Consider the following 27,000-nt stretch of genomic DNA (forward strand, 5'->3'; position numbering starts at 1 on the left):
AAAGAGCGCGCCCTGAGGTGCCTGAACTGGGAAATGGGGTAGGGGGTTAATTAAAAAACGTTCTTCCTTTTTTAAGGGGAGGGGGGAAGAATCAGACGTTAAATTCTTTTGCAAACATTCATGCCTAAGGAAGGGCTGGAACAGGCAGCCCTGGCCGCCGGAACCGGTCGGACAGGTAGCGAGCTTGTTGACACCGTTATGTTGCAGGGCGCATGCTCACTCCCAAGTTTCCTGGTGCCTTTTCTATTCCACCTTATGAAACTTTTTCTTCGGCGTGGTCTCACCCGCGATTTAAGGCATAGGTGTCGCCAAGCCGGGAGGCTGGGAGTCGCCGGGTGTGCGGGGGAGAAGCTTGGGCTGTGCAGCGGCGAGGGGGCGGAGGGAGAGGGCAGGCTAGGCGGGAAGGTGGGCTCTGGCCGCCAGGAGCGGGGGATCGAGCCACCGCCGCCGGCCCTAGCGGGGATCAAACAAGAGGAAGGGGCCGCAGTCCTGGGAGGGGGCCCCACCATGCCCAAAGCCTTCCTGGTGAAGAGGAGGAGCTTGGGGGTCGCCGTCCGCAGCTGGGATGAGCTCCCGGATGAGGAAAGGGCAGACACCTACATCCCAGGTGAGCACCGCGCGGGGGTCTGGCCTGGGCGCGGGGCTCCCGGGTGGAGGCGGGGGCAGCTGGGTCCCTTCTGCCCACCCGTATTCCTCCCCACCCCATACCCCTCTTCCCGAAGAGGGCGGGGAAGGAGGAGGTTACTGAAGCGCCGGAGGACCTAGACTGAGAGACTAGGATACCTAGGATTCCCTGCGCCCCCTTCTCCCTAGTAGGCGCCTCTAATTTCCCTGCGGCGGGACCGTTGGCTGCAGCGCGGACTGAGGTGGGCCAGCAGCGGGGATTGAAGGCCAGTAGGGACCACCCTAGTCCCTTGTCCTCAGGGATTGCACCAGGACCCGTCGATCCCTCAGGGACTAAGTGGGTGGAGGTCAACCTACCCCAACCCCCACCCCAAGGGAAGGAAACTTGGCGTGTGGGGTCCCCAGCCAAGCGTGCCCCTCAGTTCCTCGTGAGCGCGGGGACTGGGGCCGAGGAGCGTTCTTCGGATCCCCGAGCTTCTAGGGAGATCAAGACGGGGGCTCGCACACCCACCCCTCATGGCGTTGCCCTTTTGGCAAGGTGCCCAGGTCCGGGGCGGGGCGGCGCGGCGCGGCGGCGGCACCGCCCGCAGGTCAAACTGCCGCTGGCGCGCGGGCCTGACGCCGCGTGTCTGTGTGTCGGGGCGCGGTCCCTCCCTCTGCAGTGGGACTAGGCTGTCTGCTCCACGACCCCCCAGAAGACTGCCGCAGCGACGGCGGTAGCAGCAGCGGCGGCGGCGGTAGCAGCGCGGGGGAACCCGGAGGCGCGGAAGGTAACTCGTCCCCGCGCGCCCCGGAATGCGAAACCCCGGAGCTTGGCGACGCCGAGGGCCGCGATGAACTTCTGGAGGCGAAGCAGCGCCCGGTCGCCAGGTCGAAAATCAAGGTACGGTGTCGACTCTGCCCCTGCCACCACCTGCACCACGCCCTGGCGTCGGACTCCTGGAGCTGGCACCCCTCCCTACCGCGCCCGCCTGCACACGGGGGCACCAGTGCTCCTAGCGCGCAGCGGAGCTCCTGCACCTGCCCCTGGGTCACGGCCAGGGCGCCTCCGCGCGTCCTCTCCTACTGGTAGCCAGCTGCCCGCGCCGCTGTGCCCCAGGGTCCAGCTCCCACTGTGGGCGCAGTCGGTCAGGGTAGCCCCTGGAACTGCCTAAAAGGCCCAGCTCCCACTGGGAACCCATTCTGTGTGAATACCAAACTGGCTGTCTGGGTTTTCGGGGTTGGGAAGGAGGGACCCTAGCTCTCAGGAATTCCGGAAGCAATTTCTAATGCCCTGTAATTCCAAGAGCTTCACACCCTTCCTTGCTCCCTGGAGACTGTGGTTCCAGTTTGGCGCACTTTGGTCCTCTTGCTGTCACAGCTATCCCCGGCGCTAATTTTAACATGTCCAATAGACATGAGGTCTGTGATAGCCATATGAGAGAGATTTGTCACGTCTCTCAAATTTTCTTGGAGTAAGTTGGTAGATAAAAGTCTCACTACAGATCGCCTGAGTGCCCCGCCCAGCGGGTGAAGCGGTTGTCTCTCTCCGCGCTGTTTGGCACTTCAATCCTCCTACGCTGTTTGGCGCTTCAATCCTCCTACCCCGCCGGGTCTTCTATTATAGAATTTTAAGCGACATTTCATCCTGACACCCATTTAAGCTTTACTCGGTGGACCTTCCGTGATAGCCAGCTCAAAGAGATCCCCTACCACCATGATTAAGGAATCCAATCCATCGATCCACAGCCAACCTCAGCCCCGTGGTGGTGTTTTAGGAATCACACAACCCCATTTCCTAGCCTGTTGGGACATGTTGTGGCCGTTTGTGGACTCCAGGCCTAGAGTAGACTAGAGCTCTCAGGCGCTCCAGGGTGGCCCTGAAGCTTCCTTTCATGCACGGTGGGATGGGGACGGAAGAATTTAAACCGTTGAGGCTGTTTGGGAAAGCCTAGGACACTCCCTGGAAGAGGGAAAGCTACCCACTCGGTGCTTATTCCAGTCGGTGTCTGGGCTCCAGGCTGGCTGGGGATCATTTGGTTATGAATAGAGCCTAGAGCCAGAATCCTTAGAAAAGACTTCGTTAAAGCCGCTGCGCTAAACTTGGGCTTGCTATTTCATGGTAGATGTATTCTAGAGGTTCAAAGTCAGCTGCGGAAAGGCTTTGCTGGGACTGATGGGGTTAAGTGGGAGGGAATGGTCTGCCTGGGGCTGGTAGCATTGCCCTCCAGGAAATTCTATAAAGTGTCCCACTTGCATATTTATCATCTAGCTGGAAAGACAATTGGAACGTTGTTTTGGAATAAACTGTAGTCAGTTTGGCCCCCAGGCCCCCAGTTGCTCAGATTATCCTGGAAAGAAAGTGGTAGAGGAGAAGGATCTAGTCCCATAACCAACATTTTAGAGGATTTCTCTTTCCTGCCCCAGGCAAACAGCACCATTGGGATCTTGGATTAAGGAGCCAATAAACCAATTTGATTTCCTTGATCTTTGCCTCTGTGCTGCCCCCAGGGGTGGGGGTGGGGTATAGAGTTTGCTCTTCAATCATTAACACAGTTTCCGCACAAATTTTTGTTCATTGAGGACCTTTAGATTCCTTGTCTCTCTCAGATGCCTCCCATAAATAGGGGACCTCTTGGTGTTAAGATGCTCCAAGACTCCAAAATTATCAGCTATGGTATGGCCCGTTTTCAAAGGACTGGCCAGATTATCCTTGGTTTAGCTCATGTTGTGCAATTCTACAGTGAAAACTTGCCCACTCTCCAAGAATTAAGTTTCTTAAGCAGAAGAATAGGAGAGCCACTCAAGGGTGAAGCCCATACCATGGGGCATTGTTTTAACGACTTAACCCTCACAGGGCACTTGGCTCCTAGGACCAGGGGAAGGGCAGGTTTGAGCCGGTGCCCTGCAGAGAAGCAACATCAACATGGCATTTACTTTTAAGGAGTTCCTGTTGTGTGTAAGGCAGCCAGGAGATAAAAATGTCCCCATCCTCCTTCCAAAATCTAACAGTAACAGTTTAGCCTCTAGGCTGTGACTTTGCCACTTGTCGGTTGTCTAAAATTGGGGTAAAAATGATAACATGCCTCACTGAGTTGTGAAGATACAGAGTTAAGGGTGACCAGGTGGGTACCCCATAATGTTAGCTGGAGTTATTTGGGTTGGTGGGAGACACACATATTGTTACCTTTATTGTAGAACAATGAATGCTAAACCAGAAGCTTAGTTAAACATATGCTAAATCCTGAGCTGGGAAGGGTATAAATTTGAGAGCCGTGGAGAAGAGAGCAATTCAGGCGTTAGGGTGTGTGGGCTGAGCCCAAAGCTTGAGTAAGGGAAAGACTTGGAAGCCATGGTGGCTGGAGGGAATGTGAAACAAGTCTGGTGAGGCCAGTGGGAGGTGAGGAACTGGAAATGTAGCTCTGCCAGGGCAAGGCAGTGAACCCAAGTGTGGCTCTGTGTGGGCAGAAGAGGTTCTGGAAAGTCAGTGACTAGGAAAACCTCTACTGGGTCCATCTTACCCATTGTGGTTGGGGCTGCATTGTCTGGTATGAATCTTAGTTCCCTGATCTGTAAAATAGAGAAATAATAGAATTAGCCACTCATAGTACTGTTTGGATGGAGATAATGCGTGCAAATGTTTACCACTTGTGTGTATATATAAACTGCCTGATAGGGAGTTAGCTGACAGTGACACATAGCAAGATTTGTGAACATCCAATACTTTATTGCCTACAATAGACACAGGGATTTACCAACTGGATTGTTTTAATAAGTGCTTTTGGACAGGTGGTGCCAATTAGGAAATACAGACTTTACCACCTATCTATGAGTCGACTCTGTGCCTTGGGGCAGGTTATGAAATGGTCTTCTCACAACTGAGGATTCTGTAATTCACAAAATACATAGATGGGGTAGAGAGATGATATATACCCAAGAAAATGTTCATGCCAAGCCCCATTTGCTTTAAAGGTCTTTTGTGCTGAATCCATTTGCAGTCCTCCAGCTGTGGATTAGAAACCCCTAATCGCCACTGTACTTGGAAGGGTCACTGGAAACAAAATAACTGTGAAGTTCAACCAAGTAGTTAACTAATGTTATTTGTTCTTGACTCAGAGAAGCAAATGGCTTTGTCTTCTCACCTCACCCTATTTTGCTCTCTCTTTTTTTGACCTTTCCCAAGGATTCTTTGAAAGGTATTGAGGGTATAATTTCTTCAAAATTGATTTATTTCCATCTTTTACCTGGCCTATAGTCTTAGTCTTCCAGTAGTGACAGATGTGTAAATGTAGAACAGTCCTTTTTCCATCAAGCTTTATTGTGGATCATTTCAAAGATACCCAACAACCATTAATTCACGACCTATTGTGCCCTTCCGTGATTTTGAAGCAAAACTCAGATATTCTACTTCAACCATAAGTCTCTTAGAATGTTTCTCTAATACATAAAGACCAATATACATGCTCATATCCACATTGACATTGGTGTCCACTTTGCTGATTGTCTCTGAATTCACACATTTTTTTTTCCGTTTCCTGAATCAGTTCCACATATGATCCAACATTGTCATGACTGATGTGTCTTTTTAAATCTCTTCCAAGTTCAATACCCACTAACTCTTTTTCATATCCTTACAAGTTCATTGTCAAAAGAGATGGGTGGTTTGTTTTGAAGACTTTCTAGAATCTGGATTTGCAGAATGTGTCATTGCAGTGCCTGATGTGCCTTAGTCTATGTTCTCTCTAGTTGAGTGGCTGAATCTGCAGTTGTCCCATCCAGCGTGGTTGTCATGGCTATGTGGACTTAATTAATCAAATTAAGTAGAATTAGAAATTAAGTTCCTTACCTGTACAGCTCATATTCAAGTACTCAATAGCCACATGTGACTAGTGTCCACTGTACTGGAATAGAACAGACTAGAACACTTCTGCCACCGCAGTGTTCTATTGGGCAACACTGCTGGAGATACTTGATCAGATTTATTTCTGCTAAAAACATGTCATGGTGGAGGGCATCTATTTCCATCAGGGCGAAGTAATGTTTGATTGTTTCTATGAGGTTATAGTTGTTGGTGCTCAAGGTCTAAATATTTCAGCTTAGTAGAGATTTGTAAAACAGTGCTATTCTAAAGGTGTCCTTTATTTATATTAGTGATATTCTGCTATGGAGAGACTCCCCTATCTGCTATTTGGTTTGCTAGTGAGATTGTTCCTTTAGGAAAGACAGAATAAGATTCCCCCTATTTACCAGTTTCAAGATAGTCAATTGGTTCACCAGAAGTCTATAATGATAGCTTATTTTTCCTTTTAAAGTATTTTTGTGAATCATAGCTTTAAGTAGTTCTTAAAAACCTACCCACTCGATATTTGCTAAAAGACAAAAGATTTATTTGATCCAAAGAGAAGCAAGCTCATCTACTTGAAATTTGGAAGGGAACATAAACTCTGTCCCTAATTCTTGTTTATTGTGTCTCCCAAGACAGAGTCAAATGTCCTTTCTCCTGTCCCCTTTGTGACTCACTGACCATCCCTACATTTGGCTGACTAGACTCGTAACTCTGGCCCCACCAAAGGTAGGAAACATTCCTACTGTGCTTATACACCCAGAATTGGGCCATCTAGACCATTGCAGCTGCCACCTCTATGCCTTCTGCTCCTGTCTCAAGAAAGTCTACTAGAGCCAAGTATAAGTCAATCACCTCATATCTGCCCTCTATTTAATTCAGGCCTGAACTCAATTCTCCTGAGAGTATTTATAATTTGAAGAACCTAAGTCATATCTAAAAACTCTAGCTGTAAGGAAATCTGGTAAATGTAGTTTGTGGTTTTTAGTGTCTGTAGTCCCAGAAGGCCCAACAGGACTCTGCTGGGTGTCCATGTGTAGGATCTACTACCAGGGCCTTTCTGTTGTCCCATTTCTTCATTTTCAAGGAGAGAACATTAAAAACAAGCCAGGTTTCATTGAATCTCTCCAAGTTGTTAGTGGCAAAGCCCACTGCAAGAATCCTTATTCTTTGAGCCTTGTTGCATTACAATGTGGGATGTATCTTTGACAGTTTAATCATTAATATAGACGTTTGACTTGAAGGGATCTGAAACTATTTCTCACCAAGATATGAGGCAAAAAAAAGATTAATTCTCTCTCCCTCTACACCATACCAGACTATGGGCCTTTCTAGGGGATATGTAGACACAGTTGTTTAGACAACAAGCCCCAGTAAAAATCTCAGTGGGAGATTTTTATTAAGTCATTTGATCACAGGAAGATTATAGCTCTTTGAGGTTCAGTTTCTTCCAGATTAAAAAAATACATTCTTTTCATCATCTTTGCATTGAGATAGTACTCCATTCTGCCATGTAACAGTTTTGAATCCCAAGGAAACAAATGATTCTTGAGTCCGGGAGGGGGATTTTTACCTCATTGGAATTGGGGAACATGCTTAGCCTGTTGTGAACACTTGACCCTGGCAAATGTGTCAGTGGGAATCTTGTTCAAATGGTCACCAGACGGTCTGGACTTCCAGTTCCCTCTCATAGGAAGCAGATCCATTTACTTAATGAACTTGTTCTGTGGAAGCATCAAGAAAAAATAAAAGGAACTTCTTGTCATTATTGCTTTTCCTTTAGAAGTTTGACAGGTAAGTGATCTTAGCCAGTCAATGTCCCTGCCTCCCTGGACCTGATACAATGATCAGTTTGTTTTGCTGCAGAGGCCTATTTTTTAGAACTAGAGTGCTGTGTTTTTTAAAATGAAAGCTGATATCCTGCAGAAAACAGGACAGTGGGCCAGAGAGTGCTAAGCAGTAAGGTTGGAGAAATACTCTCTTCCTCTTAACTTGCCCCAGCTAATCTCTCAATTGCTGTTAACCCCCCTCCTTTCATGGTAACCTCCCTACTTAGTAGGACTTTTTTTGCAAACTGTTAATTTTGGGTGAAGGCTAAGCCTATAAAGCTTTTTCAGAAGGTAGCCTGGCATGAATACCACCCCCACAGGTCTGGAACAGTATTCTGTAATTCAGTACATTAATAATTCCTGTATCAAAACACATAGATATTGACACCAAATGGAATGACGTCTATATGTAGCTTCACATCTGCTTGGGCCAGGTTTTGCTGCTAAAGGAATTGAGAGAATGTTGCTCTGCAAAGCCTTTTTGATTTCAGAGAAGCTGATTCTCTTTTTCTTTCATCAGAGAGAAAAACTCAAAGTTCAATGTATAAACAAGGAATTGTTGATTTTTATAGGGGATCACAGAATTTTGGAACTAGTTTACCTGTAGTACTGCTTTTGGGGCATAGTTTATTTAATATTTAAATATTTCATATAAAGCATTTAATATTTAAATCCCTAAAAATCCAAGAGGCATAGATAACTATTATCCACTTTTTTTTTTTTAAGATTTATTTATTTTTGCGTACAGAACTGGTGTATAGGCCAGAGGTGTAGAGGCAGTGAGAGACTTCACCAGAGACAGAGTGGGGAGCAGAACAGGCAGATTGATGAAGTACACTGCTGAGGGGAGCAGCGGGCTGGTCAGGAGAGTTCTGCGGCGCCATGTGGATCACCTCCCCGGCTGGATCGAACTCATGCTGAAGTGGCTTTAGCTTCTTAGTGCTGTGCTTCAACCTGCTGCGCCACCAGAGAGGGCCCCTACTATCCATTATTTTTACAGATGAGACAATTAAGGCATAGTGAGGCTGAGTTGACTGGCCTATGTCCTGCAGGTTTTAGATGGAGGAGTTAGACTTGAACTTAGGAAAAAGAGGTCATCTAATATTACTCTGTTGTTTTTACATATGGGAAATTATGGCCCAGGGATATTAAATGACATGCGACTAGCCAGGTCTAAGTTTTTATTTACTCTCAGCATTCTTTGTCTCTCCATTCCACTATCCTTTTGTAACTAAGATGACTAAGATGTAACTAGTTTTCTCTTGCAGAGTAGGGATGAGGATAAAATTGGTTAACCCTATTTTGAAGATGTAAGAGTATCAAGTAGAAACCCTCTTAACCATAATAAAGATGACCCAGAGAAGGAAAGCAGGACCTCTGGGATAGCATTCTAGAAAACCCAGGTCTTTCGCATCATCCCATCCTGAGAGAGAACACTCAAAAATTGGCAGATCTGGTATTTTGGAGAGACTGTGCCACATCTGATACAGTTCCAGCTGTTTCACATTTTTGGAGTATAAAATAATTTATTGTTGCATTTTTTGGTTCTGGGAAATGACTGGGATTAGCAGAGTGATTCTTTCCTGGGGATTTGCTTACAGTTGCAATCAGCTGGGGCTAGAGTCTTCTGCAAATTTGGCTGGACTGGGTATGGAAGGGTCTCACTCACATGGCTGTTGAATTGTCTCTTTTCCTTTTTCCCAGTTGCTTTGATTATATAGTTCTACCATCATTTTTAAAACAAGCCCCTGTTGATAAATATAGGTAGTTTCCAATCTTTTGCTATTACAGACCCGTTTCCAGACACATGATTGTGAAGTTTAAGCAGTGGGATGAAATTCACATTTAGGAATTTAGCCTACAGACATTTCTTTCTGAGAATGAAATACTCTGAGGGAAGCTGGCTTCATCAGCCATGATTTTTGCCATTTATCTAATCTTAATTCTTTCAACAAGCTCTCTTCAAGATTCAAATATAATTTGCTAACCTTGGACGGCATTGGTCATACATGTGTTATGGCAAACGGCACCTCGTGGGTTGGCGGATACACCACTTTAGGGGAACCCCCTAAATGAGGGCACTTGTAGTGCTTCAGTTTCCATGTTGTCAATTGGGGGTGTATAAAAAAGGGAAGAAACAAACAAAAAAATTGCCTTTGCTGAGACATGCTTGGAAAACTCCTGGTTTTCTCTGAGAAAACCTTGCCCTGGAAGTGGGACCCTCGATCACCAGTCACCTCCTCTATTCTCATTTTCTCCCTGTTTTAAAACACTTTCTGTATCTTGGTCAGGTGATTCATTGGCTCTGTACACCCTTAAATTGTCACTAATCTCTCTGCTTATTGGCCTTCTGGAGTTTATTCTTTTCAAAGAGAATAATGCCAGTGATTTGAGATTTTCATCCTGGACTGTAATAGGAGGTATCCATATTACATGTAGAGCATTTCAAAAATAGGAATTTACCAAACGGATTAAAGTAAACAAAAATTCAGGGTTGAACTGAGGTTGGCAAGTCCTTAAGCATATTCTCTAAGGCTTTAAAAGACTGTTCCAGCCTTCTATAAGGTTTTCATTGGGATTCCCAGGATCAGTTTTCTATGTTCTATTTAACATCAAGTTTAACTTGGGTTAAACTCTAGATCCACTACACTCAGATTTTCTTGCCAACAGCCAACATAAATTTGTGCAGTCAGTAAATATAGTATTGTAAATGTTTTTTCACTCTTATGATTGTCTAGATGGCATTTTCTTTTCTCACCCTGACATCCCCTAACCATTTTCCCAACCTCACCTGCTGCACAGAGGTCAAACATTTACCTATTCCTACACCTAAAAACTGAAAAAGAAGCCTTACAGTCAGACCCTAAGGGACATTACTATAGGACTTCATTTCTAGCACATTCAAAACAGGGCAACTGTAAAGTATGCAGTTAGAAGTCTAGCGCTTGGTCAGAGTTAGAGAATGCAGTAGTTGGAGAAACTGTGTCAGGGAAGAAACAGTGGAACTGTTTCCCTGGGGAAGGCAATACCCCAGGTGGATGAAGGAAGAGGCTAGCAAGGTGTTGAACCAGGAAACTTTTGCTCTTGATGTTTGTGTGAAAATAAGTTTTTAGGTCCCTTATAAATAGAGTTTTTGGCAGAGCAATTGGATCCAGTTTCTGAAGGATCTGGTTTGTGACTATGAAACCTTTGACTATATCCAGTGGGTGTTTTTCATCCCATAGTTATAGATCCTGTTTTCTTCCTTAGAGGTGGCAGTTAAGAGTGTATCCATTTGGGGAGTCCAGAGCCCAGTATTTCACTTGATGGTGGTTTTGCTGATACTGAACCTGTGATACCTTTACTAATTTACTTCCCCAATGATCATTTTATTTGTTTATAATATTGTAGGTCGGGGACTGGGAGACAGCCAGGTTAAAAGTGCTATGCCAGGCTGGCTGGCAGGGTCACTAGCTGGCAGCTGCTGTAGACTGCCCTGCAAAATCCAGTCAGAGTTTATCATACTGGCTCCTCAGTGCTCCTGCACTGAGAGGGAGGCAGTAGGAGCTGCAGGGACTCATATGACCTGGAAATGACCCTAGATCAGCCCAGATCCAAGGGGAGAGGATGTGACCACCTCTTGACAGACACCACAGCATGGCAGCACAGGGAGAAAGAAAGTGATGATAATGTGATTGAGTACTGTCTAGCACGCTCCACACCTCATCAGAAACTAAATCCTCTCTTTCTGCTCCCCCCTTCTCAGCACCGGCTTCTCCTTTATGAAGCTGTTGACACTCCAGCCAGCCACAGGGATAAGGACAGCAGGCCTAGAAAGTACATTTTCAATCATGTCCATGACTTGTCTAAAGCCAGGAAATGTAAATGTGTAGCTGGGGGCAACCTCTCCATATAGAAATCAGAATTCTGTTTTAAGGGAGAAGGGGACAAAGGAGGTGGGGAGGAACTGCCCATTGTTTTACCATCCCTAAAACCAAAACTAGCTTGGAATGTGTAGGGACCAGAAGCCCCAATCAGGCCAAGCCCAGAGCCTCAGTGGGCTCCAGACTGAACTCATGGGGATGTGCTGCTGCACTGAGGTCCTCACAGCCCCTCTCTCTGTCCCAGTTCACCACAGGCACATGCAGCGACCCAGCCGTTTACAATTGTGACCTGTGTGGCAAAGGCTTCCGCCTGCAGCGCATGCTCAACCGACACCTCAAGTGTCACAACCAGGTAAAAAGGCACCTGTGCACCTTCTGCGGTAAAGGCTTCAACGATACCTTTGACCTGAAGAGGCACGTCCGCACGCACACAGGTAAGGATGGGGTGTGTGGTTCATTTTCGGTTTTGTTGTTCTAGCCAAGAGTGCCTTTTCCTTTCCCACCAAAGAACCAACTTGGGAGCAGCGGCCAGTGTGGTGTTTCTGGAAAAATCACAGGACGGGCAGGTGGGCAAGCCCATCTGGGTTTACCACCTGGCGTGTCCCCCCCCCCCCTTGGTCTGTTTTTGCCTCTGTAAAATGGAGATGATAATATAAGTTCTCATGAGGCACCAAACTATTCATGGGCTGGGAACGTTCTGAGGATTGTAGTGTCTGAGGTGGTGCTGGCAGCGATTATAGTTAAGCATTTGTCTGGACTGACTGCTAGAATGTGGTTCTTGGGGTCCTGCTGGTGGTATTTCATGCTTCTTTCTTGGGAAGGAGGCCTGTATCAAAATAGCATCATGTTCCACCTGAGAGTTCACAAAGAGAAAACGCTTGACTCACGGAGAGCTGACTAAGTCTTCCACTTGAGCTGCCAGCCTTGCAAGCACTGTCCCTTTAGTCTTCCTCTATTTGCCCGTCTATGAAGTATGTATATGGGTCTATACTGGCTCTACTTCACAGAGAATCTTGGGGTGCTCAGTCGCCTCTCTCACAGCCCTTCAATATGGTTGCTGCCTACAGCTTTATCTTAGGAATATCTGGTCTCCAGCTTCCTTGAGGTTACCATCCACAGGTCTGCCAGAATGATGCCTGGAGAACTGTAAGGATGCCACATCCCTCCTATAAAAACTCGGGAAGATGAAATGCAGGCACCTCATCTTGATGGGCTGCTATAAATTCCCTCACAATCAGGGTCCCATTTTCAAGTCCCTTTCCTTTCCCAGGCTATCCTATTTCATCTCATTTAAACCCATCCATCCTGACCCTCAGCCTCTTCCTCTATCTCTCTACTCCCCCTCCAGCCCCATAGAATTTACTAGAGGTAGTGCTCCTGATCCCTCAAACCCGTTTAGAGTGTTCAGGATTTCCCTTAACATTTTTGTAGGAATGGAAAGTGCCCACACCTTCCTCCGATGGGCCCCCACCCAGGACCTGTGCTCACATTTTTTTTAAATTACCCTTATGCATTTTTGTTCTTAGAATGCTGGCCATGAACTCCCTCCTGGGCCTGAGAAGAGTGTCCTCCACCTTAGAGAGGGTCTGGCATACTAATGGGTTCTTTCTCTTCCTTTTTAAACACTATTTCGAAAGAATGTTTCATGTCTGTAACATACATCGAGAAAAACGCATAAATCATATGTGCATAGTTCATCAAGTTTGTGGATTCTTTCAAAATGAACGAACCCTTATAACTAACTAGTACGCAGACCAAGCAACAGCCTCTGAAGTTGCAGCCCCTCCCTCATCCTCCCCACCCCTACCCTCCACCCCCATCATTGTCTTCTTCCCTATAGAGGCACCACTAGTCCTCGAACAGCCTACTTTACTGTGGCTGGGTTTTGAATGTGATAAAAATGGAACCCTGTAGTGTGTGTACTTGGGGGTCACTTGTTTGTACTTGTGTATACTTTGGCTGCCAGACCCCAAAGTAGTAAAACTTTGGCCTCTGCTCCTAGATTGGGGTAGGATAGAAAGTCCTCTGGGTGGTGGTGGGGGCCCTCTTAATGGGGGAGGCTCCCACAGTTGGTATCAAGTATCTGCAAAGCCAGCTTACATCCAGGGAGTTGGAGGAAATTGGGGCCACCAACCAGTCATTTGTCACTGGTATCTCGGAAGGTTCCTGAGCGTCTCGTCTCTACCTGAGGATGGCCTTGAGTGCATGGTCTTGCTGTGGCTCTTGGTCACACTCCCAACCCTGACCTTTAGGACAAAGTGAGGGAGGCATAGGGAACAACTCTAACTACTGGCACCTTTGGGTGGGAATGAACTTTGAGTTGGAGGAGGTGCCTCATCTGTGACTGAGTTTGTTCTTCACCGATGGAGAATTAACCCAGAATATTAGGGACTGATGACTTTCCGGTTGAGTCAGTGGTGTTATAGTTAAGGATTCCACGTCAAAGTCAATTGTGGGAACTTAATTATCATTTTTGCCTTAGTTTGTCTCTAACATGGGCACAGTGTTAGCACCTATCACCTAAAATGATAAATGAGGCTTCAGGGCTAGATTGTAGGTAGAACTTCCTGTATTATATGCATTTAGAAGCTATTCACTATTAGTAGTATAATTTAAAATAACTAGCAATGATAGGCCCTAAGGCTGTGGAGAGTTTCAACCAACGTCAGGGGAAATAGCTCACACATTTGACTGTGACATAGGAAAATACCACATGTCAGACAGAAGAGGTGCACTGTTGAACACCAAGGTGGCTTCTTGGAGGAGGTGGGCTTTCAACTAAGCAGCATTTCCACAACTGGACAGAAGGACAAAGGAATTGAAAAATCAGTGTCTTAGTTTTTCTTGACTCAAAAACAGACCCTGACAGAATGGATATGTGTATAAATAGCTTATTTGAGAGGCACAATAAGTGGTTGGGAAGAGGAAACAGAGGGGAAGACAGCAAGTAAGAATAACTGGGGCTCAGTTCCACGGAGGACCCTGTGAAGAAGCTACACTTCTAGATTGCTCCAGGGCTGAGGAAACTAGGGTATTAAGTATCAATACCCATCCCTCCTTACTTGGGCGTCTACCTTCAGACCCCCCCCACTCCTGATTAGTCTCTTCATCCTCACCCACTTGCAGGCTTATCATGTTTCTAGAGAACATTCTTAGGCAGGAGATGCAGGAAGCCACTGGTCTTACAGGGACTACGATGGCCTTGTGGCAGGCTGAGGGTATTCGGGTGGACGGTTGACACTGTTTGCCAAGGAGACAATGTGCCCTTTCCCAGGGAGGAAGACGGACTAGCAAATGAAGGGGGTGACTGCTGAGATGGGGATACCCTGCAGAGGACCACATGGTCTCCTCAGATAGCATCAGGCACCTGCCATCGGGTGTCAGTTGGTGGTTGCTTCTTTCATGTCAAGCCCTCAGAATTGACCCTGTTATTTCTAACACCCCCAAGGAGTTTGGTGCTATTGTTACCCCATTTTCTAGATTTAGGGAAGACTAGGCTTAAAGAGGTGAAACCCTAAGGGGTGGCTTGGAACCACAACTGACTGGTCCTGAAGCTCGCAGTCCTCTGCCCTGTATAGAGCACATTGCCCTCCCCAGCATTGTCCCTAAAGCAGGGCCCCCATCAGTCTTCCCCATTTTATTTTCTAGAAGCCTGTCTGCTCTGCAAAGAGAGGAGATAAAGGGGAATGCTGACCAGCACAGGCTGCACACTCCAGCCTGGATTTAGCAGGTGGCAGTGGCGCTTGTGAATGTGTGTTCAGTGAGGCCAAGATGTCCTCTGCCCACAGAATAGGCAAGAAATAGGTCTGCAGCCCCCCCCTTCCCCACCCCACCCACACCCTTGGCCTGAAGTGCTCAGCCTCTTCCTCAAAGGCGGAACTTGGGGTGACTCTTATGGGAGGAGCTGAACATCACTGGATTTGGTGAATAAGAGACGCCTCCCCCCTATGTTTTCCCCAAGGGTTTCATGTGCTTTATCCACGAGGGGATAAGCTAAAATTTAGGAGACAGCCATGTGTGAGGAAACCTGCAGCTGTACTGGCCTGTACCGCAGCCAATGGCCACATTTGTCTGCTGAGCCCTGGAAATTTAGTGAGTCCAATTGAGATGTGTTATTTGTGTGACAAACCTTAGATTTCAAACAATGTGGAAAAGAATGTAAAATATCTCAGTTTTTAAGTGTAGAACTTGGCACTGAAATGGTTATATTTAAACACTTGGGTCAAACAAAATATATCATTAAAATTTTTTTTTTTTTACTTATTTCAATGAGGATACAGGACATGTATAAATTAAAAGTGACTTAAATTTTTGTTGGACAGCACTAAGATAGCTGAAATCTATGCTAACCATTTTTATTTAAAGATTTATTTTTTATTTATGCATACAAGAACTGGAGGTGAGAGGGTTCACCACAGCCAGAATGGAGAGCAGGGCCAGTGGATCTACTGAAATACACTGCTGAGAGAGCAGCAGGCAGGTCAGGAGAGGTCTGCTGGGCCATGTGGGTTAGTTTCCTGGCTGGGGATCTAACTCATGCTGCAGTAGCTGAGTTACTACTTGCCACTGTGCCACCAGGGAGCCCCTACCTTCTCTAGCTGTATAAAAGGGATAATTAATAAAACGAGCAAAATCTGGGCATCGTAAGACTTTTTTTTAGCTCATGCTATCAACCTAACTTGATTCTAAAAGATCCCACCAGAGTTCGAGGTATTTGATTTTGCCTTTGATTGAGACACAAATGTTGGATTTTCACTCTTGGTGATCATAAATAAATGTTGTATTTAAGCCAGAAGCAAAGATGGACACTGTAATACAATACAGTAGACAGCTGAGAGAAGGGAATCCAGTAGACCGGGTCATGACTATTTTGTAGACCTATCTGGCATCCTAGAAATTTTCTATTGAGAACTGTAGCTACAATATTGATGGGGCAAAGGGTATAAGGGCAGAATCAGGATTAAGTCTCCCCACTCCTACCCCTCTTTAACCCATAACCACTCCTGTCTCCTAGAGTTACTTAAAGAACAGGGAGTCTAAGGAAAGACTCCCAACATGACGTTGTATCTTGGAACAGACCCAGGGAACCAGAGCCTGAAAATGTCTCACATTAATATCCAAGCAGATGAAAGAAAAGATTAAGACTTATTTTCTGGAGATGACTTCACCAAGAAAAGAGTAAACCAGAGGGGGATGTGTGTGGCAAGAGAGAGAGAGCATGTTAATTAAATGACACTTTACCCAAGATTGGAAAAGGGGTAAAACTGGCAGAAAAGTTCCATACAGTTTCTGAAAATCAATCAGCAAGCAGGTGATTGTTTTTAATCCAAATTTTTATAGGTCAGCATCTCTAGAAGCAGATTCTGAGATGGTGATTCTTATAAAATGACTGAGGAAGAGAGGCCTCTCAGGAGCAACCTGTCAGGAAGTGTGGGAAGCAGGGCAAGGGCAGAGGAAGCAGTTGACCAGGGAAGTAGCCTCACGTGGAGTCTTGGTCCCAGCCTGACTACGCACATAACAGTGACCATGACTCTATTTCAGTGAGGCCCACAGGATCATGGAGGCCACGTGGGAAATGATGGCTGTTGACCCACTTCAGGTGGAAATAGAGAGAGGGAGCCATGAGCTTTAAAGAAACATGTATATTCAGTTGACTGCCCACTAATAACATCATGGCCTGTTTTTCAAGAGAATATCCTTTTGGATTTGTCCCAACATTAAAAGTGGAGCCTGCAGGGATGCATCCTGAAAATGGCCATTCATTAAAGAAGTGGTTTGATTTTGGTGGTGGTGGTGGTGGGATCTGTATTTTGGGGTAAGAAGTAACCAGCCTCTTGGGTGTCTACACCGTCTCTACTCCAAGTGTGGGCCAGGTGCCAGCAGCACCTGGGAGCACCCTGGAAATGCAGACCTGCCTTGATGGGGGCTGAAACACATTGGGTGTGGTTAGGGCATTGTTTACTGGCTTGACCCAACAAGCACAGCATTCATTGAAAGCGCTTTCGTTTTTTTTCCCCACTGTAAAATAACGAATTTTTTGGTGAAACACTTCTGCCAATATGAAAACCTAGAGAAAAAAGTGTCAGCCACTAGTGACAGCTAAAAAGATCACAAATCTGTGGAGTGACCCCCATCACCACCCACAGTGTTGAGGGAGTTCCTGGAGGGTATAAATCCCCAGTAGGTTACAAATGCATTGTGACTGGCGTCAGCTGATTCCCGTGCCATTCCTGGGGTGCTTCTGAGAGCAGTGGAGAGCGCTGCTGTGAGGAATTCAGCCGGGTCAGGGAGTGGAGAGGGGGTTCTCCAGAGCTGCAGTTTCTGACCCGCCCCCTCGGGTGCCCTCTGGCCTTATCTTCCATCGAGCTACTTTGAGAGGGAAGAGAAGGCAAACAAATCCCATCTTGATTAAGGAAGAGAACAATGGTGTCTTTGTTAGGAGCTAAAGGGAAGGATTGAGTGGATTGGGAAAAATGCAGATAGTAGAAGTTCAGAGTGGGGGAGATGGAAGGAAAGAGAAAGAGGGAAAAACCGTAACCCCCACCCGCTAGCCAATCAAGTGCTGTCTTGTGGAATTGCCTAATTCACTCATCAAACTGTCTATTCTGTTTTACCTGTCACTTAATTTTAATTTTGAATTTAGTGTAAAAGCAATATGAAAGGGGGGAAAATGAAAGAAAAAAAAGTACGTTTATCTCCCACATCAAGCACATTTTGTTCCTGAAAACAAACCAATATTTAATTTTTCCTGGTTTTTAACATGCTGCTTTTTTTAAAAATGTGATATATATCGTGGGTATTATTTCATATCTACATAGGTGTCTACTTCTTTCGTTTTTAATATTTATCAGATTTTTTTTTCATTTAAAAATATTTATTTATGCATACAGAACTGGGGTACAAGCCAGAGGTGGGGGGTGGGGTGGGGTGGTGAGAAGCTTCACCAGAGACAGAGTGGGGAGCAGAACAGGCAGACTGATCGAAATACACTGCTGAGGGGAGCAGCGGGTGGGTCAGGAGAGGTCTGCCGGCCATGTGGGTCACCTCTTGGGCAGGGATCAAACTCACACTGAAGGGGCTGCGGCCCAACCCATTGCACCACCAGGGAGGGCCTCAGAATTTCATAAGTTGAAATTTATTTCACATTTTCAAATATGTGAATTTTGCCTAATTGATGACACTTGTTTCCATTTTCAGAGATTACTTTTCCTCCCTCCTGCTTCTTTCTCCCCCCTTCCTCCCTCCCATACCAGTAGGTTCTTGGCCCCTGAGGTGGGCCATACGGAAACTGCCACATTGCCCTCTGGGGTTTTCCCAGTGTCCACCCCGTAGGTGACCTCAAGCTTGCTGAAGTTCATGTTTGATCGAAGCTCAGTAGAGGGGCACTTAGGTTCAACAAGGGAAACCAACAGGAAGTTCTAATAACAGAATTTCTTTTGGGTATAGTGAAAGGAAATTTGATTTTGTAGGAGGAATAGAAATTTAAAAAAAATTTTTTTTAATTCATCCATTTTCTTCCTTCTTTCTTTATTAAATTTTTAAAATTTTCTTACTTCATTGTTCACTTTTCTACAGTATTTGATTTCTCTGCTCAGATGTAGTCTCCATAAATCTCCCACCACCTTATCACCTGTGAACTGGTCCAATGGTCCTTTATGAAAAATCCATTTTTGATAACCCTACACACAATATTTCTTGGACTAGGTGATAGAGGCCTGCCCTACACATTCAAAAGGGTAGATAGTGAAGGAAGTTTCCCTCCTCTCTCCACTAGCCACTTAGGGCCACATTTTAAGAAATTATTCCCTTCTAGATTTATTTATTTATGCATACAGAACTAGGGTACAGGCAGAGGTGTACCCCTCAGCAGTATTTCAGTAATCTGCCTGTTCTGCTCCCCACTCCATCTCTGGTGAATCCTTTCACCCCCTACACATCTGGCCTATACCCCAGTTCTTCTATGCAATAGATAAATTAATTAAAATAAATTAATTAATAAATACTCATGTACCCCCCAGCACACTTATGAATAGAGCACATTTATGTTACATTGAACTGGAGTGAGTGCTTGAGGCTGTATCCCAAGTAGGGATACAGTAGGTGGATGCCCAGACCCTTTGCATATGGCATCAGATTGAGCCTCAAAAGCTTCGCAGAAGGGTATATTAGCCCCATTTTACAGGTGAGGAAAATAACTTAGAGAGGTTCAAGAATCTGACCACCGGCTTGATTAAGAAGTGGCAGGTGTGGGCTACCTGGTTTTGCAATGGCCTTGGCTTCTCTTACTTGTGTAGGTGTCAGTAGGTGGATGGAATCTGGCACGGGAGTGGTGTTTTTTGTCTTGGTGGCCCACTTCAGACATGGAGAAGATAGTCCTTGCTGGAGAACACTAAGGCGGGTGAGGCCCCATGTCAGGCAGGTCTTGGCACAGTCCCTTTGCCCAGGGCTCCTCTCTGGCCATCTTCATCCCCTTCCGGGCATGGGGGGCCCCCAGGTGAGAGGAGCTTGTTCTCAAGTCCAGAAAGGGTAGTCATCAAGGGGCTGTACATGACAGTGTCTGCCCTTATCAGTGAATGAAGGTGATGTGGCCTTCACAGAGGGGAGGGAGGCAGTTTTGCAAAAGTCAGAATAGTCATAACTGGAGTTCTTAGGGCCACCGTCTCCCTTTCATCTCTGTTCTAGGGTCCCTCATCTTCCTTACCAGGCTCAAATCCCACCCTTGCTGAAGAGGATCCCATGCCGTAATCATCCCTGTTCTTTCCGTTGTCATCATCATACAGGGCTCTGAAATATCCCAGCCTTTGCTGTCTAGGCCTTCTGGGGTCCTCCGGGCTTCTAGATGCCCGGCTGACCTGCTAAGTGAGAGAAAAAGGAGATGTGCCCCTGGCCCCTGAGTGTACTGTGCTTGGTCCAGAGTGTCCCTCTGAGGACCAGGGCAGGCAAAGCAGTCACCCCCTGCAGGTCTCCTTTTTAGGTCATCCTTGGGCATAGGGACCTCCACAAGGAACACTGGAAACATCTTTTTCTGAGAATCCAAGAATTTGCTGCACGCAGGTTAAGGCCTAGTGTAAGTATGCTGGTTTTGTCATGAGTGTTTTTAAGCAGTGGTAGGTTATTTTCAGTAACTATTTAAAGGAACAACTGGCTTCTGGGAAATTTCTGTGTTGATGAACTGTGAGTCTGAATCAGGTTTATGGCTTGATCGGTCAGAAATGTGGGACCCAGCTGATGGGGTCAGAAGACCTAGTAAAACACAAAGCCCTCCATGGCTCAAACATGAAACTCAAGGTGGCATCATCTTTTGAAGAGGTCTTGTACCTCTTCTGTTTGTAGAAAACTAGGTCCAATAATGTGACCTCTCTCCCCTCCACCTCACCACAGCAGAAGTCACTCTTTCATTCATTTTAAAGTTATTTACTGAGCATTTATTATGTGCCAAGTGCTGTAAGTTATAAACAAATTTCTTAACTTTGGACAGTTTTTCTAGAATGTGTGAAATATAATCCAGGCCTGTATATTGCTTGTTGGCTAGAGTAATGTCTCACTGTTAGTCTGATCCAGCAGTTTTTTCATGAGGGCTGCAGGAAATGAAGTGCACTCTGGGTGTGGACTGAAAGGAAAATGAAAGTGACTTGATTTGTTCAAGTGGTTGGCTATGGGTGGGAAGAATATATTTTTTTCCATCTCTATTTCTTTTATCATCTGTCTCCTTAAAAAAAAAAACAAAATAAAACAAAACAAAAACTTGATGAACGGAGTGGCTTTTTTTTTTTTTTTTACATTTTTTATGTATACAAGATCTGGGGTATATGCCAGAAGTGCAGGGGGGTGAGAGGGTTCACCAGAGAGAGTGGGTAGCAGTGGGCAAAACAGGAGCAGTCTGCTATGCCATGTGGGTCAGCCCCCTGGCCAAGGACGGAACTCCTACTGCAGTGGTTGCTGATTGCTTCCTAGTGCTGAGATTTAATCCCTTGTATCACCAGGGAGGCTCCCAGAGTGGCTTTTTAAGCCCCGCTCCACAAGCTGCCATTAAAGACCTGGGGGCATTGAACCTGGAAGCAAAGGGAGGGGAGGGGAATGGCATGACTGCCTTCTGGTGCTGTCCTAGGCTGAATTTTCATTGCTTTAGACCTGTGATTCTCCAAGAGGATAGCAGCTTCTACATTGACCTGGGAACTTGAGAAATAAGAAAATGATCAACTCCACCCCAAAACCAGAGTTGCCAGGGGTGGGGCCTGGAATCTGTATTCAGTGCAGAAGGGGATCTATTGAAATACACTGCTGAAGGGAGCAATGGGCAAGACAGGAGAGGTCTGCCGCGCCATATGGGTCTCCCTGGCTGGGGATTGAACTTAGGCCTCAGTGGCTAGTGAGAGCTTGATAGTTCTGAGACTTTAACCCCTGTGATACCAGGTAGGCCCCCTACATTTTCCAATTTTTTGATATCTTCTCAGTAACTCAAGCACTCTGGAACAAAAATTAAAAACTACCTAAGAGCCTCTGCCTCCTACTCACATTTTACTTTCACCTCAGGCTCCATGTTTGGCAGGGAAAACTCTGATCCTATCTTAACTTAAAATTTTGAAAACTTATTCATCCTGGATTTTTTTTTTTTTTTTTTTTTTTTTTAGTTATTTTGGCTTTTTATTTTCTTGGGGCCCTTCCTGGTGGCACAGCAGGTTAAAGCATCCTATGAAGCAATCTGCAGCCACTTCAGCACAATTTGATTCCCTGGTGTGGCAGACCTCTCCTGACCCGCCCTCTGTCCCCTCAGCAGTGTATTTCAGCCAATCTACCTGTTCTGCTTCCCACTCTGTGTCTGGTGAATCCTCTCACCACCCCCACACCTCTGGCCTGTATCCCAGTTCTTGTGTACATAAATTAATAATTAAAAATAAGTAAATAAATATTTTCCTGATAAATATATTTTTGCCATGCCCTTCAGTGTTGTTCCTGTGCCTTCCATACTTCAATCTAATCCAGGCCATAGAAAAGCAGGACGGAGACCTCCCCTGTTGGCACAAAGTGTTAGAGCACAGGACTGCAAGCTAGCCTCAGCCCTTCAGTGTGAGTTTGATCCCGGGCTTGGAGCTGACCCACATGGCATCGCAGACTTCTCCTGACCTGCTCGCTGCTCCCCTCAGCAGTGTACTTTGTCAATCTGCCTGTTCTGCTCCCCCTCTGTGTCTGGTGAATCCTTTCACTACCCCTGCACCTCTGGCCTGTACCCCAGCTCTGTATGCATGAAAACAATAATAATCAAATAAAATCTTTAAAAAAGAAAGAAAGAAAAGCAGGACAGGAAGGTTCATAATCCCACTGCCTAAACAGCCACAGTTAATATCTAAATCATTCATTGCGGCAGGTGGTTTGAGGTTTTAGAGTGGAGAAAGGGCATAATGGTGAGCAAGCCTTCCCCTCTCTGGACTTTGGCCCCAAGGAAGAGAGCTACATACAAACACACAGTGGAGATACTGCGCTCACTTCCAGACCACTGCAATCAAGCTAGCCTAGCCATAAAACACGTTATTCATCAGTTTTGGTTTCCAGTGCATATAAAAGTTATATTTACATAATACTGTAGGCGAATAGTCTGATAGTGTGCATTAGCATTATGCCTAACTAAACAGTGCACATACCATAATAAATGTGATGCAGAGACACGAAGTTAATACCTAATGTTGGAAAAAATGGCACCAAAAGACTTGGTGGAGACACAGTGGCCGCAAACTCCGATCTGTTTAAAAACCAAAGCAAAGCCCTACAATATCTACAAGGTGCAATACAGTAAAATAATAAAACTGTATGTCTATATATAATAATCTTTTAAAAATAAAGCAAAAGGCAATAAAACTGTATGTCTGTTATTGACCTAATCTTATAGACCTAATCTTAAATATATAGAGCTATATATAATTTGTATATATAGATGTATATAATTTCTTTTTTTTTTTTTAAGATTTATTTATTTATTCAGACAGAACTGGGGTATAGGCCAGAGATGTGGAGGGCGAGAGGCTTCACCAGAGACAGAGTGGGGAGCGGAACCTGCAGATCCACGAAGTACACTGCTGAGGGGAGCAGCGGGCCGGTCAGGAGAGGTCTGCCACGCCATGTGGTCATCTCCGGGGCAGGCGGGGATCGAACTCATGCATAAGTGACTTAAGCTTCTTAGTGTTGTGCTTTAATCTGCTGTGACACCAGGGAGGGCCAGATGTATATAATTTCAAAGAATTCACAAGAAACTGTTGACAATGGAACTTGGAAAGTGAGAAATGCATACAGTGCAACAGGATCATTTATTTTTGTTTAAGATTTATTTATTTATGCATACAGACCTGAGGTGCAGGCCAGAGATGCAGGGGCTATAAGGGGTTTACCAGTCAGAGTGGGGAGCAGAATAGGCAGATCGATGAATTACACTGTAGCAGGAGCAGCAGGGGGCTCAGGAGAGGTCTGCCACACCATGTGGGTCACCTCCGGGGCTGGGGGTCAAACTCACAACGAAGCAGCTGCAGCTGGCTTTCAGTGTTACGCTTTAACCCACTGCGCCACCAGGGAGGGCCCTCTTTTATTATTTTATTTCTCACTTTAATCTTGGGGATTACGGGCCCTCCCTGGTGGCACAGTGGGTTAAAGCACAGCACTAAGAAGTTGAAGCCACTTCCACATGAGTTCGATCCCCGCCTGCCCCGGAGGTGACCCACATGGCACGGCAGACCTCTCCTGACCTGCCCGCTGCTCCCCTCAGCAGTGTGCTTCGTCGATCTGCCTGTTCTGCTCCCCACTCTGTCTCTGGTGAATCCTCTCACCACCCTGCGCCTCTGGCCTGTACCCCAGTTCTGTATGTAGAAATAAAATAAATCTTTATAAAAAAAAAACTTGGGTATTACTTTTATTTGAAACAATCAATTTATTTTTTAATGTGAATATAAAGATGCATCTTCCTGGCTTCCAAGATGGCTGGTGGCTGCCCCCCACCCCCTTCTCCTGTTCTCATCTATCTCTCCAGCTTGTTACCCACCTTTCCTAGCTTGCTTGCTGGCGTGACATTGCACATCCTTTTACTGCCAGGATCCCCCCCTTCTTTTGATTGTACTCATCTCTACCTATATCAAACCTCCTACAGCCAGGGTGAATACCGATGATGGAATAAGGAATGATTAAGCTTTGGTAAGGCTGAACAACCTGGTGTGTGTGGTACAGGCAAACTCTCCATCCAGAAAGCTCCACTAGTATGAACCTAATGCTAAAGCCAGCTTAAGATGCTTTCATAGGTATAGCAGATGCCGTCTATATCCTGCCTACATCCCTAGCCCTTACCATTTCTGGGCACAGCTGTGTTGCACCTGTGCCTGAGGGAATTCTCTGTGTAGCCCACTCTACCTACATGAGGCAGGACCAGAAGGGCCAGAGGGAGAACCCATGCCATCATGGTATAGCCCGCCACTGTACTGAGGGAGTGAGAGGATCAGATCCCTGGCTCTGGGGCAGGGAGAATAAGGGTATATGCTCCAGACACCCTCCCCCCAACCTTGTCCAGCCAGTAGGATTCTGGCTACCGGGGCCTTCCCTGGTGGCACAGGGGTTAAGATGCAGCACTATGAAGCTATCTGCAGTCACAGAAGCACAAGTTCTATCCCCACCCAGGGAGCTGACCCACATGGTGCAGCAGACCTCTCTTGTCTTGCCCACTGCTCCCCTCGGCAGTGCATTTCAGTAGATCTGTTCTGCTCCCTGCTCTGTCTCTGGTGAATCCTCTCACCCCCTACATCTCTGGCCTGTACCCCTGCTCTTATATGCATAAATAAATAAACCTTTTTTTAAAAAAAGATTCTGGTTACCCCCAGCTGTGACCTGCTTGATGACCGTACCTTAGAGGGACCCCTTCTAGTTCCTATCTCATGCCACTCATCTATAAGGACTTCCTGGGGTCACCTCTCAAATAACTGCAATCTTTGTCTTGGGGTTGATTTCTGGAAAAACATCTGGGGAGAAGAAAAGTCCCCCTCCCTGAGTCAGGTGTTTTGGGCACATGTTTGCGTTCACGTTTGTTATGTTTGCTCATGTATATGTCATCAACATTTGTAGACCATTTTGTGTCTCCTGCCCTAATCATTTTCCTCAATTTCAATTCTTGATTACAACGATATCCCCCGCCCCATGTTACGCCTGCCTCGGTCCCTGGCAACCATTGTTCTAGTTCTTTTCTGAGTTTGACTTTTGATTATTTTCACATGTGAGATCATACATTATTTATCTTTATCTAACTTATTTAGCATAATTCCCTCAAAGTCCTTCCATACTGGAATATTTTTCATGGATGAATAATATTCTACTGTATATCTACAGTCACATGGTGACATGTTCTGGAAAATGAATTAGGCAATTTCATCCTTGTGCAAGTGTCAGGCTATAATTACACAAATCTAGATGGTGCAGTGTGCTGCACACCTGGGCTACATGTAGAGTCCAGTGGAACCAGCACTGTCCGTGTGAGTCACTGACACATCTTTACATGTGTGGTTGGAATACCATCTTCTTCATCCATTCATCAGTCGCTTAGGTTGTCTGCAAGTCTTACTGTTACTGTTACACGTGTTACTGTTAGTAAAATACTGCCGTGAACTTGGAAGTACAGATAACCCTTCAAGATACTGATTCCATTTCCCTCCGGAATGTGCCTGGAAATGGGACTGCTGAATCACAAAGAGTTTCTATTTTTCGGGATTGTTTGTTTGTTTGTTTGTTTGTTTTTAGTATATGATTTATTTACTTATTTGTATTTTACATCATTTTCGCTATTTTTTTATAAAACTCCACACTTCATTTATAATGCCCCCCTACCACCACCAATTTATAATCCCATCAATGGGATGCAAGATGCCCTCAAATGTCACTGACTTTGTTATTTCTTGTCCTTTCCAATGACAACCACCTTACCAAGTGGGAGTTGATACTGCTCGGTGTTTCTGATTTGCCTTTCTCTGATGACTAGTGATGTTGAGCACATTTTCATGGATCTGCTGGTCATCTTCTTTGGGGAAACATCTAGTCTGTTACTCTACCCATTTCTGAATCAGGTGCCTAGGTGTCTGTACTGTTGGGTTGCACGCGGCATATCGGCAATCGTCATGGCTTCCTTTTGCTCTGACTTGGCCTGGACCGAACAGTGATGTCTGTCATTCCCCCTTGCAGGCATCCGCCCCTACAAATGCGACGTGTGCAACAAAGCCTTCACCCAGCGCTGCTCCTTGGAGTCCCACCTGAAGAAGATCCATGGGGTGCAGCAGCAGTATGCCTACAAGCAGCGCCGGGACAAGCTCTATGTCTGTGAGGATTGCGGCTACACGGGCCCCACCCAGGAGGACCTGTACCTGCATGTTAACAGTGCCCACCCGGGTAGCGCATTTCTCAAAAAGACATCCAAAAAACTGGCGGCACTTTTGCAAAGCAAGCTGACGGCCACGCTCCAGGGGAATGCCAACCTGAGCGAGGAGGAGAAGTGAGGACGGTTGACATTGTGGCTGCATTGACATGGAATTTTGGTTTTGAGGGTCCAAACCTCACTGGCTCTTCCTAATTTCAAGTGTTCATTTTGTATCTCTGTCCCTCTGGGGCCTCAGCGGGGGATGTGTTTCTAACATTTCAATTGTTAATAGTGGTATCAGGTCCCTGAACCTTTGTCCTACTGAACAGTTGCATTGAAAAGCTTGTGGATGGCTATGAGGGATTTAATTTTTTTCTTTTTAGAATTTTCACACATGGAGACAGACGTATTCCCTGAGAGATCATTATTTTATGGTGCCTTGAAAAAAAGGACTCCTACTTGAAGTGCTACTAGAGCAAGGAAAATGAATTT

At 45.8% G+C, this 27,000-nt stretch overlaps 1 protein-coding gene across 1 annotated transcript; it reads left to right on the plus strand.

The window, feature by feature from the left end:
- Positions 1-264: 264 nt before the first annotated feature.
- OVOL2 (ovo-like zinc finger 2) lies at positions 265-27,000 on the plus strand. The gene is made up of 4 exons (XM_004686935.2): positions 265-607; positions 1,287-1,507; positions 11,383-11,572; positions 26,337-27,000. The coding sequence occupies exons 1-4, from the start codon at positions 508-510 to the stop codon at positions 26,645-26,647; spliced, it is 822 nt and encodes a 273-aa protein (XP_004686992.1). The 5' UTR covers positions 265-507; the 3' UTR covers positions 26,648-27,000.

The sequence above is a fragment of the Condylura cristata genome, unplaced genomic scaffold, assembly GCF_000260355.1.
Source record: "Condylura cristata isolate star-nosed mole 26May11 unplaced genomic scaffold, ConCri1.0 scaffold00022, whole genome shotgun sequence".
In the NCBI taxonomy this organism is placed as follows: Eukaryota; Metazoa; Chordata; class Mammalia; order Eulipotyphla; family Talpidae; genus Condylura; species Condylura cristata.

Excerpts from the sequence above, each read along its gene's own strand:
- OVOL2 (XM_004686935.2), top strand. The coding sequence starts at position 508 with ATGCCCAAAGCCTTCCTGGTGAAGAGGAGGAGCTTGGGGGTCGCCGTC. Across the intron at positions 608-1,286 it reads GGCAGACACCTACATCCCAG|TGGGACTAGGCTGTCTGCTC; the intron begins GTGAGCACCGCG and ends CTCCCTCTGCAG. Across the intron at positions 11,573-26,336 it reads GCACGTCCGCACGCACACAG|GCATCCGCCCCTACAAATGC; the intron begins GTAAGGATGGGG and ends TCCCCCTTGCAG.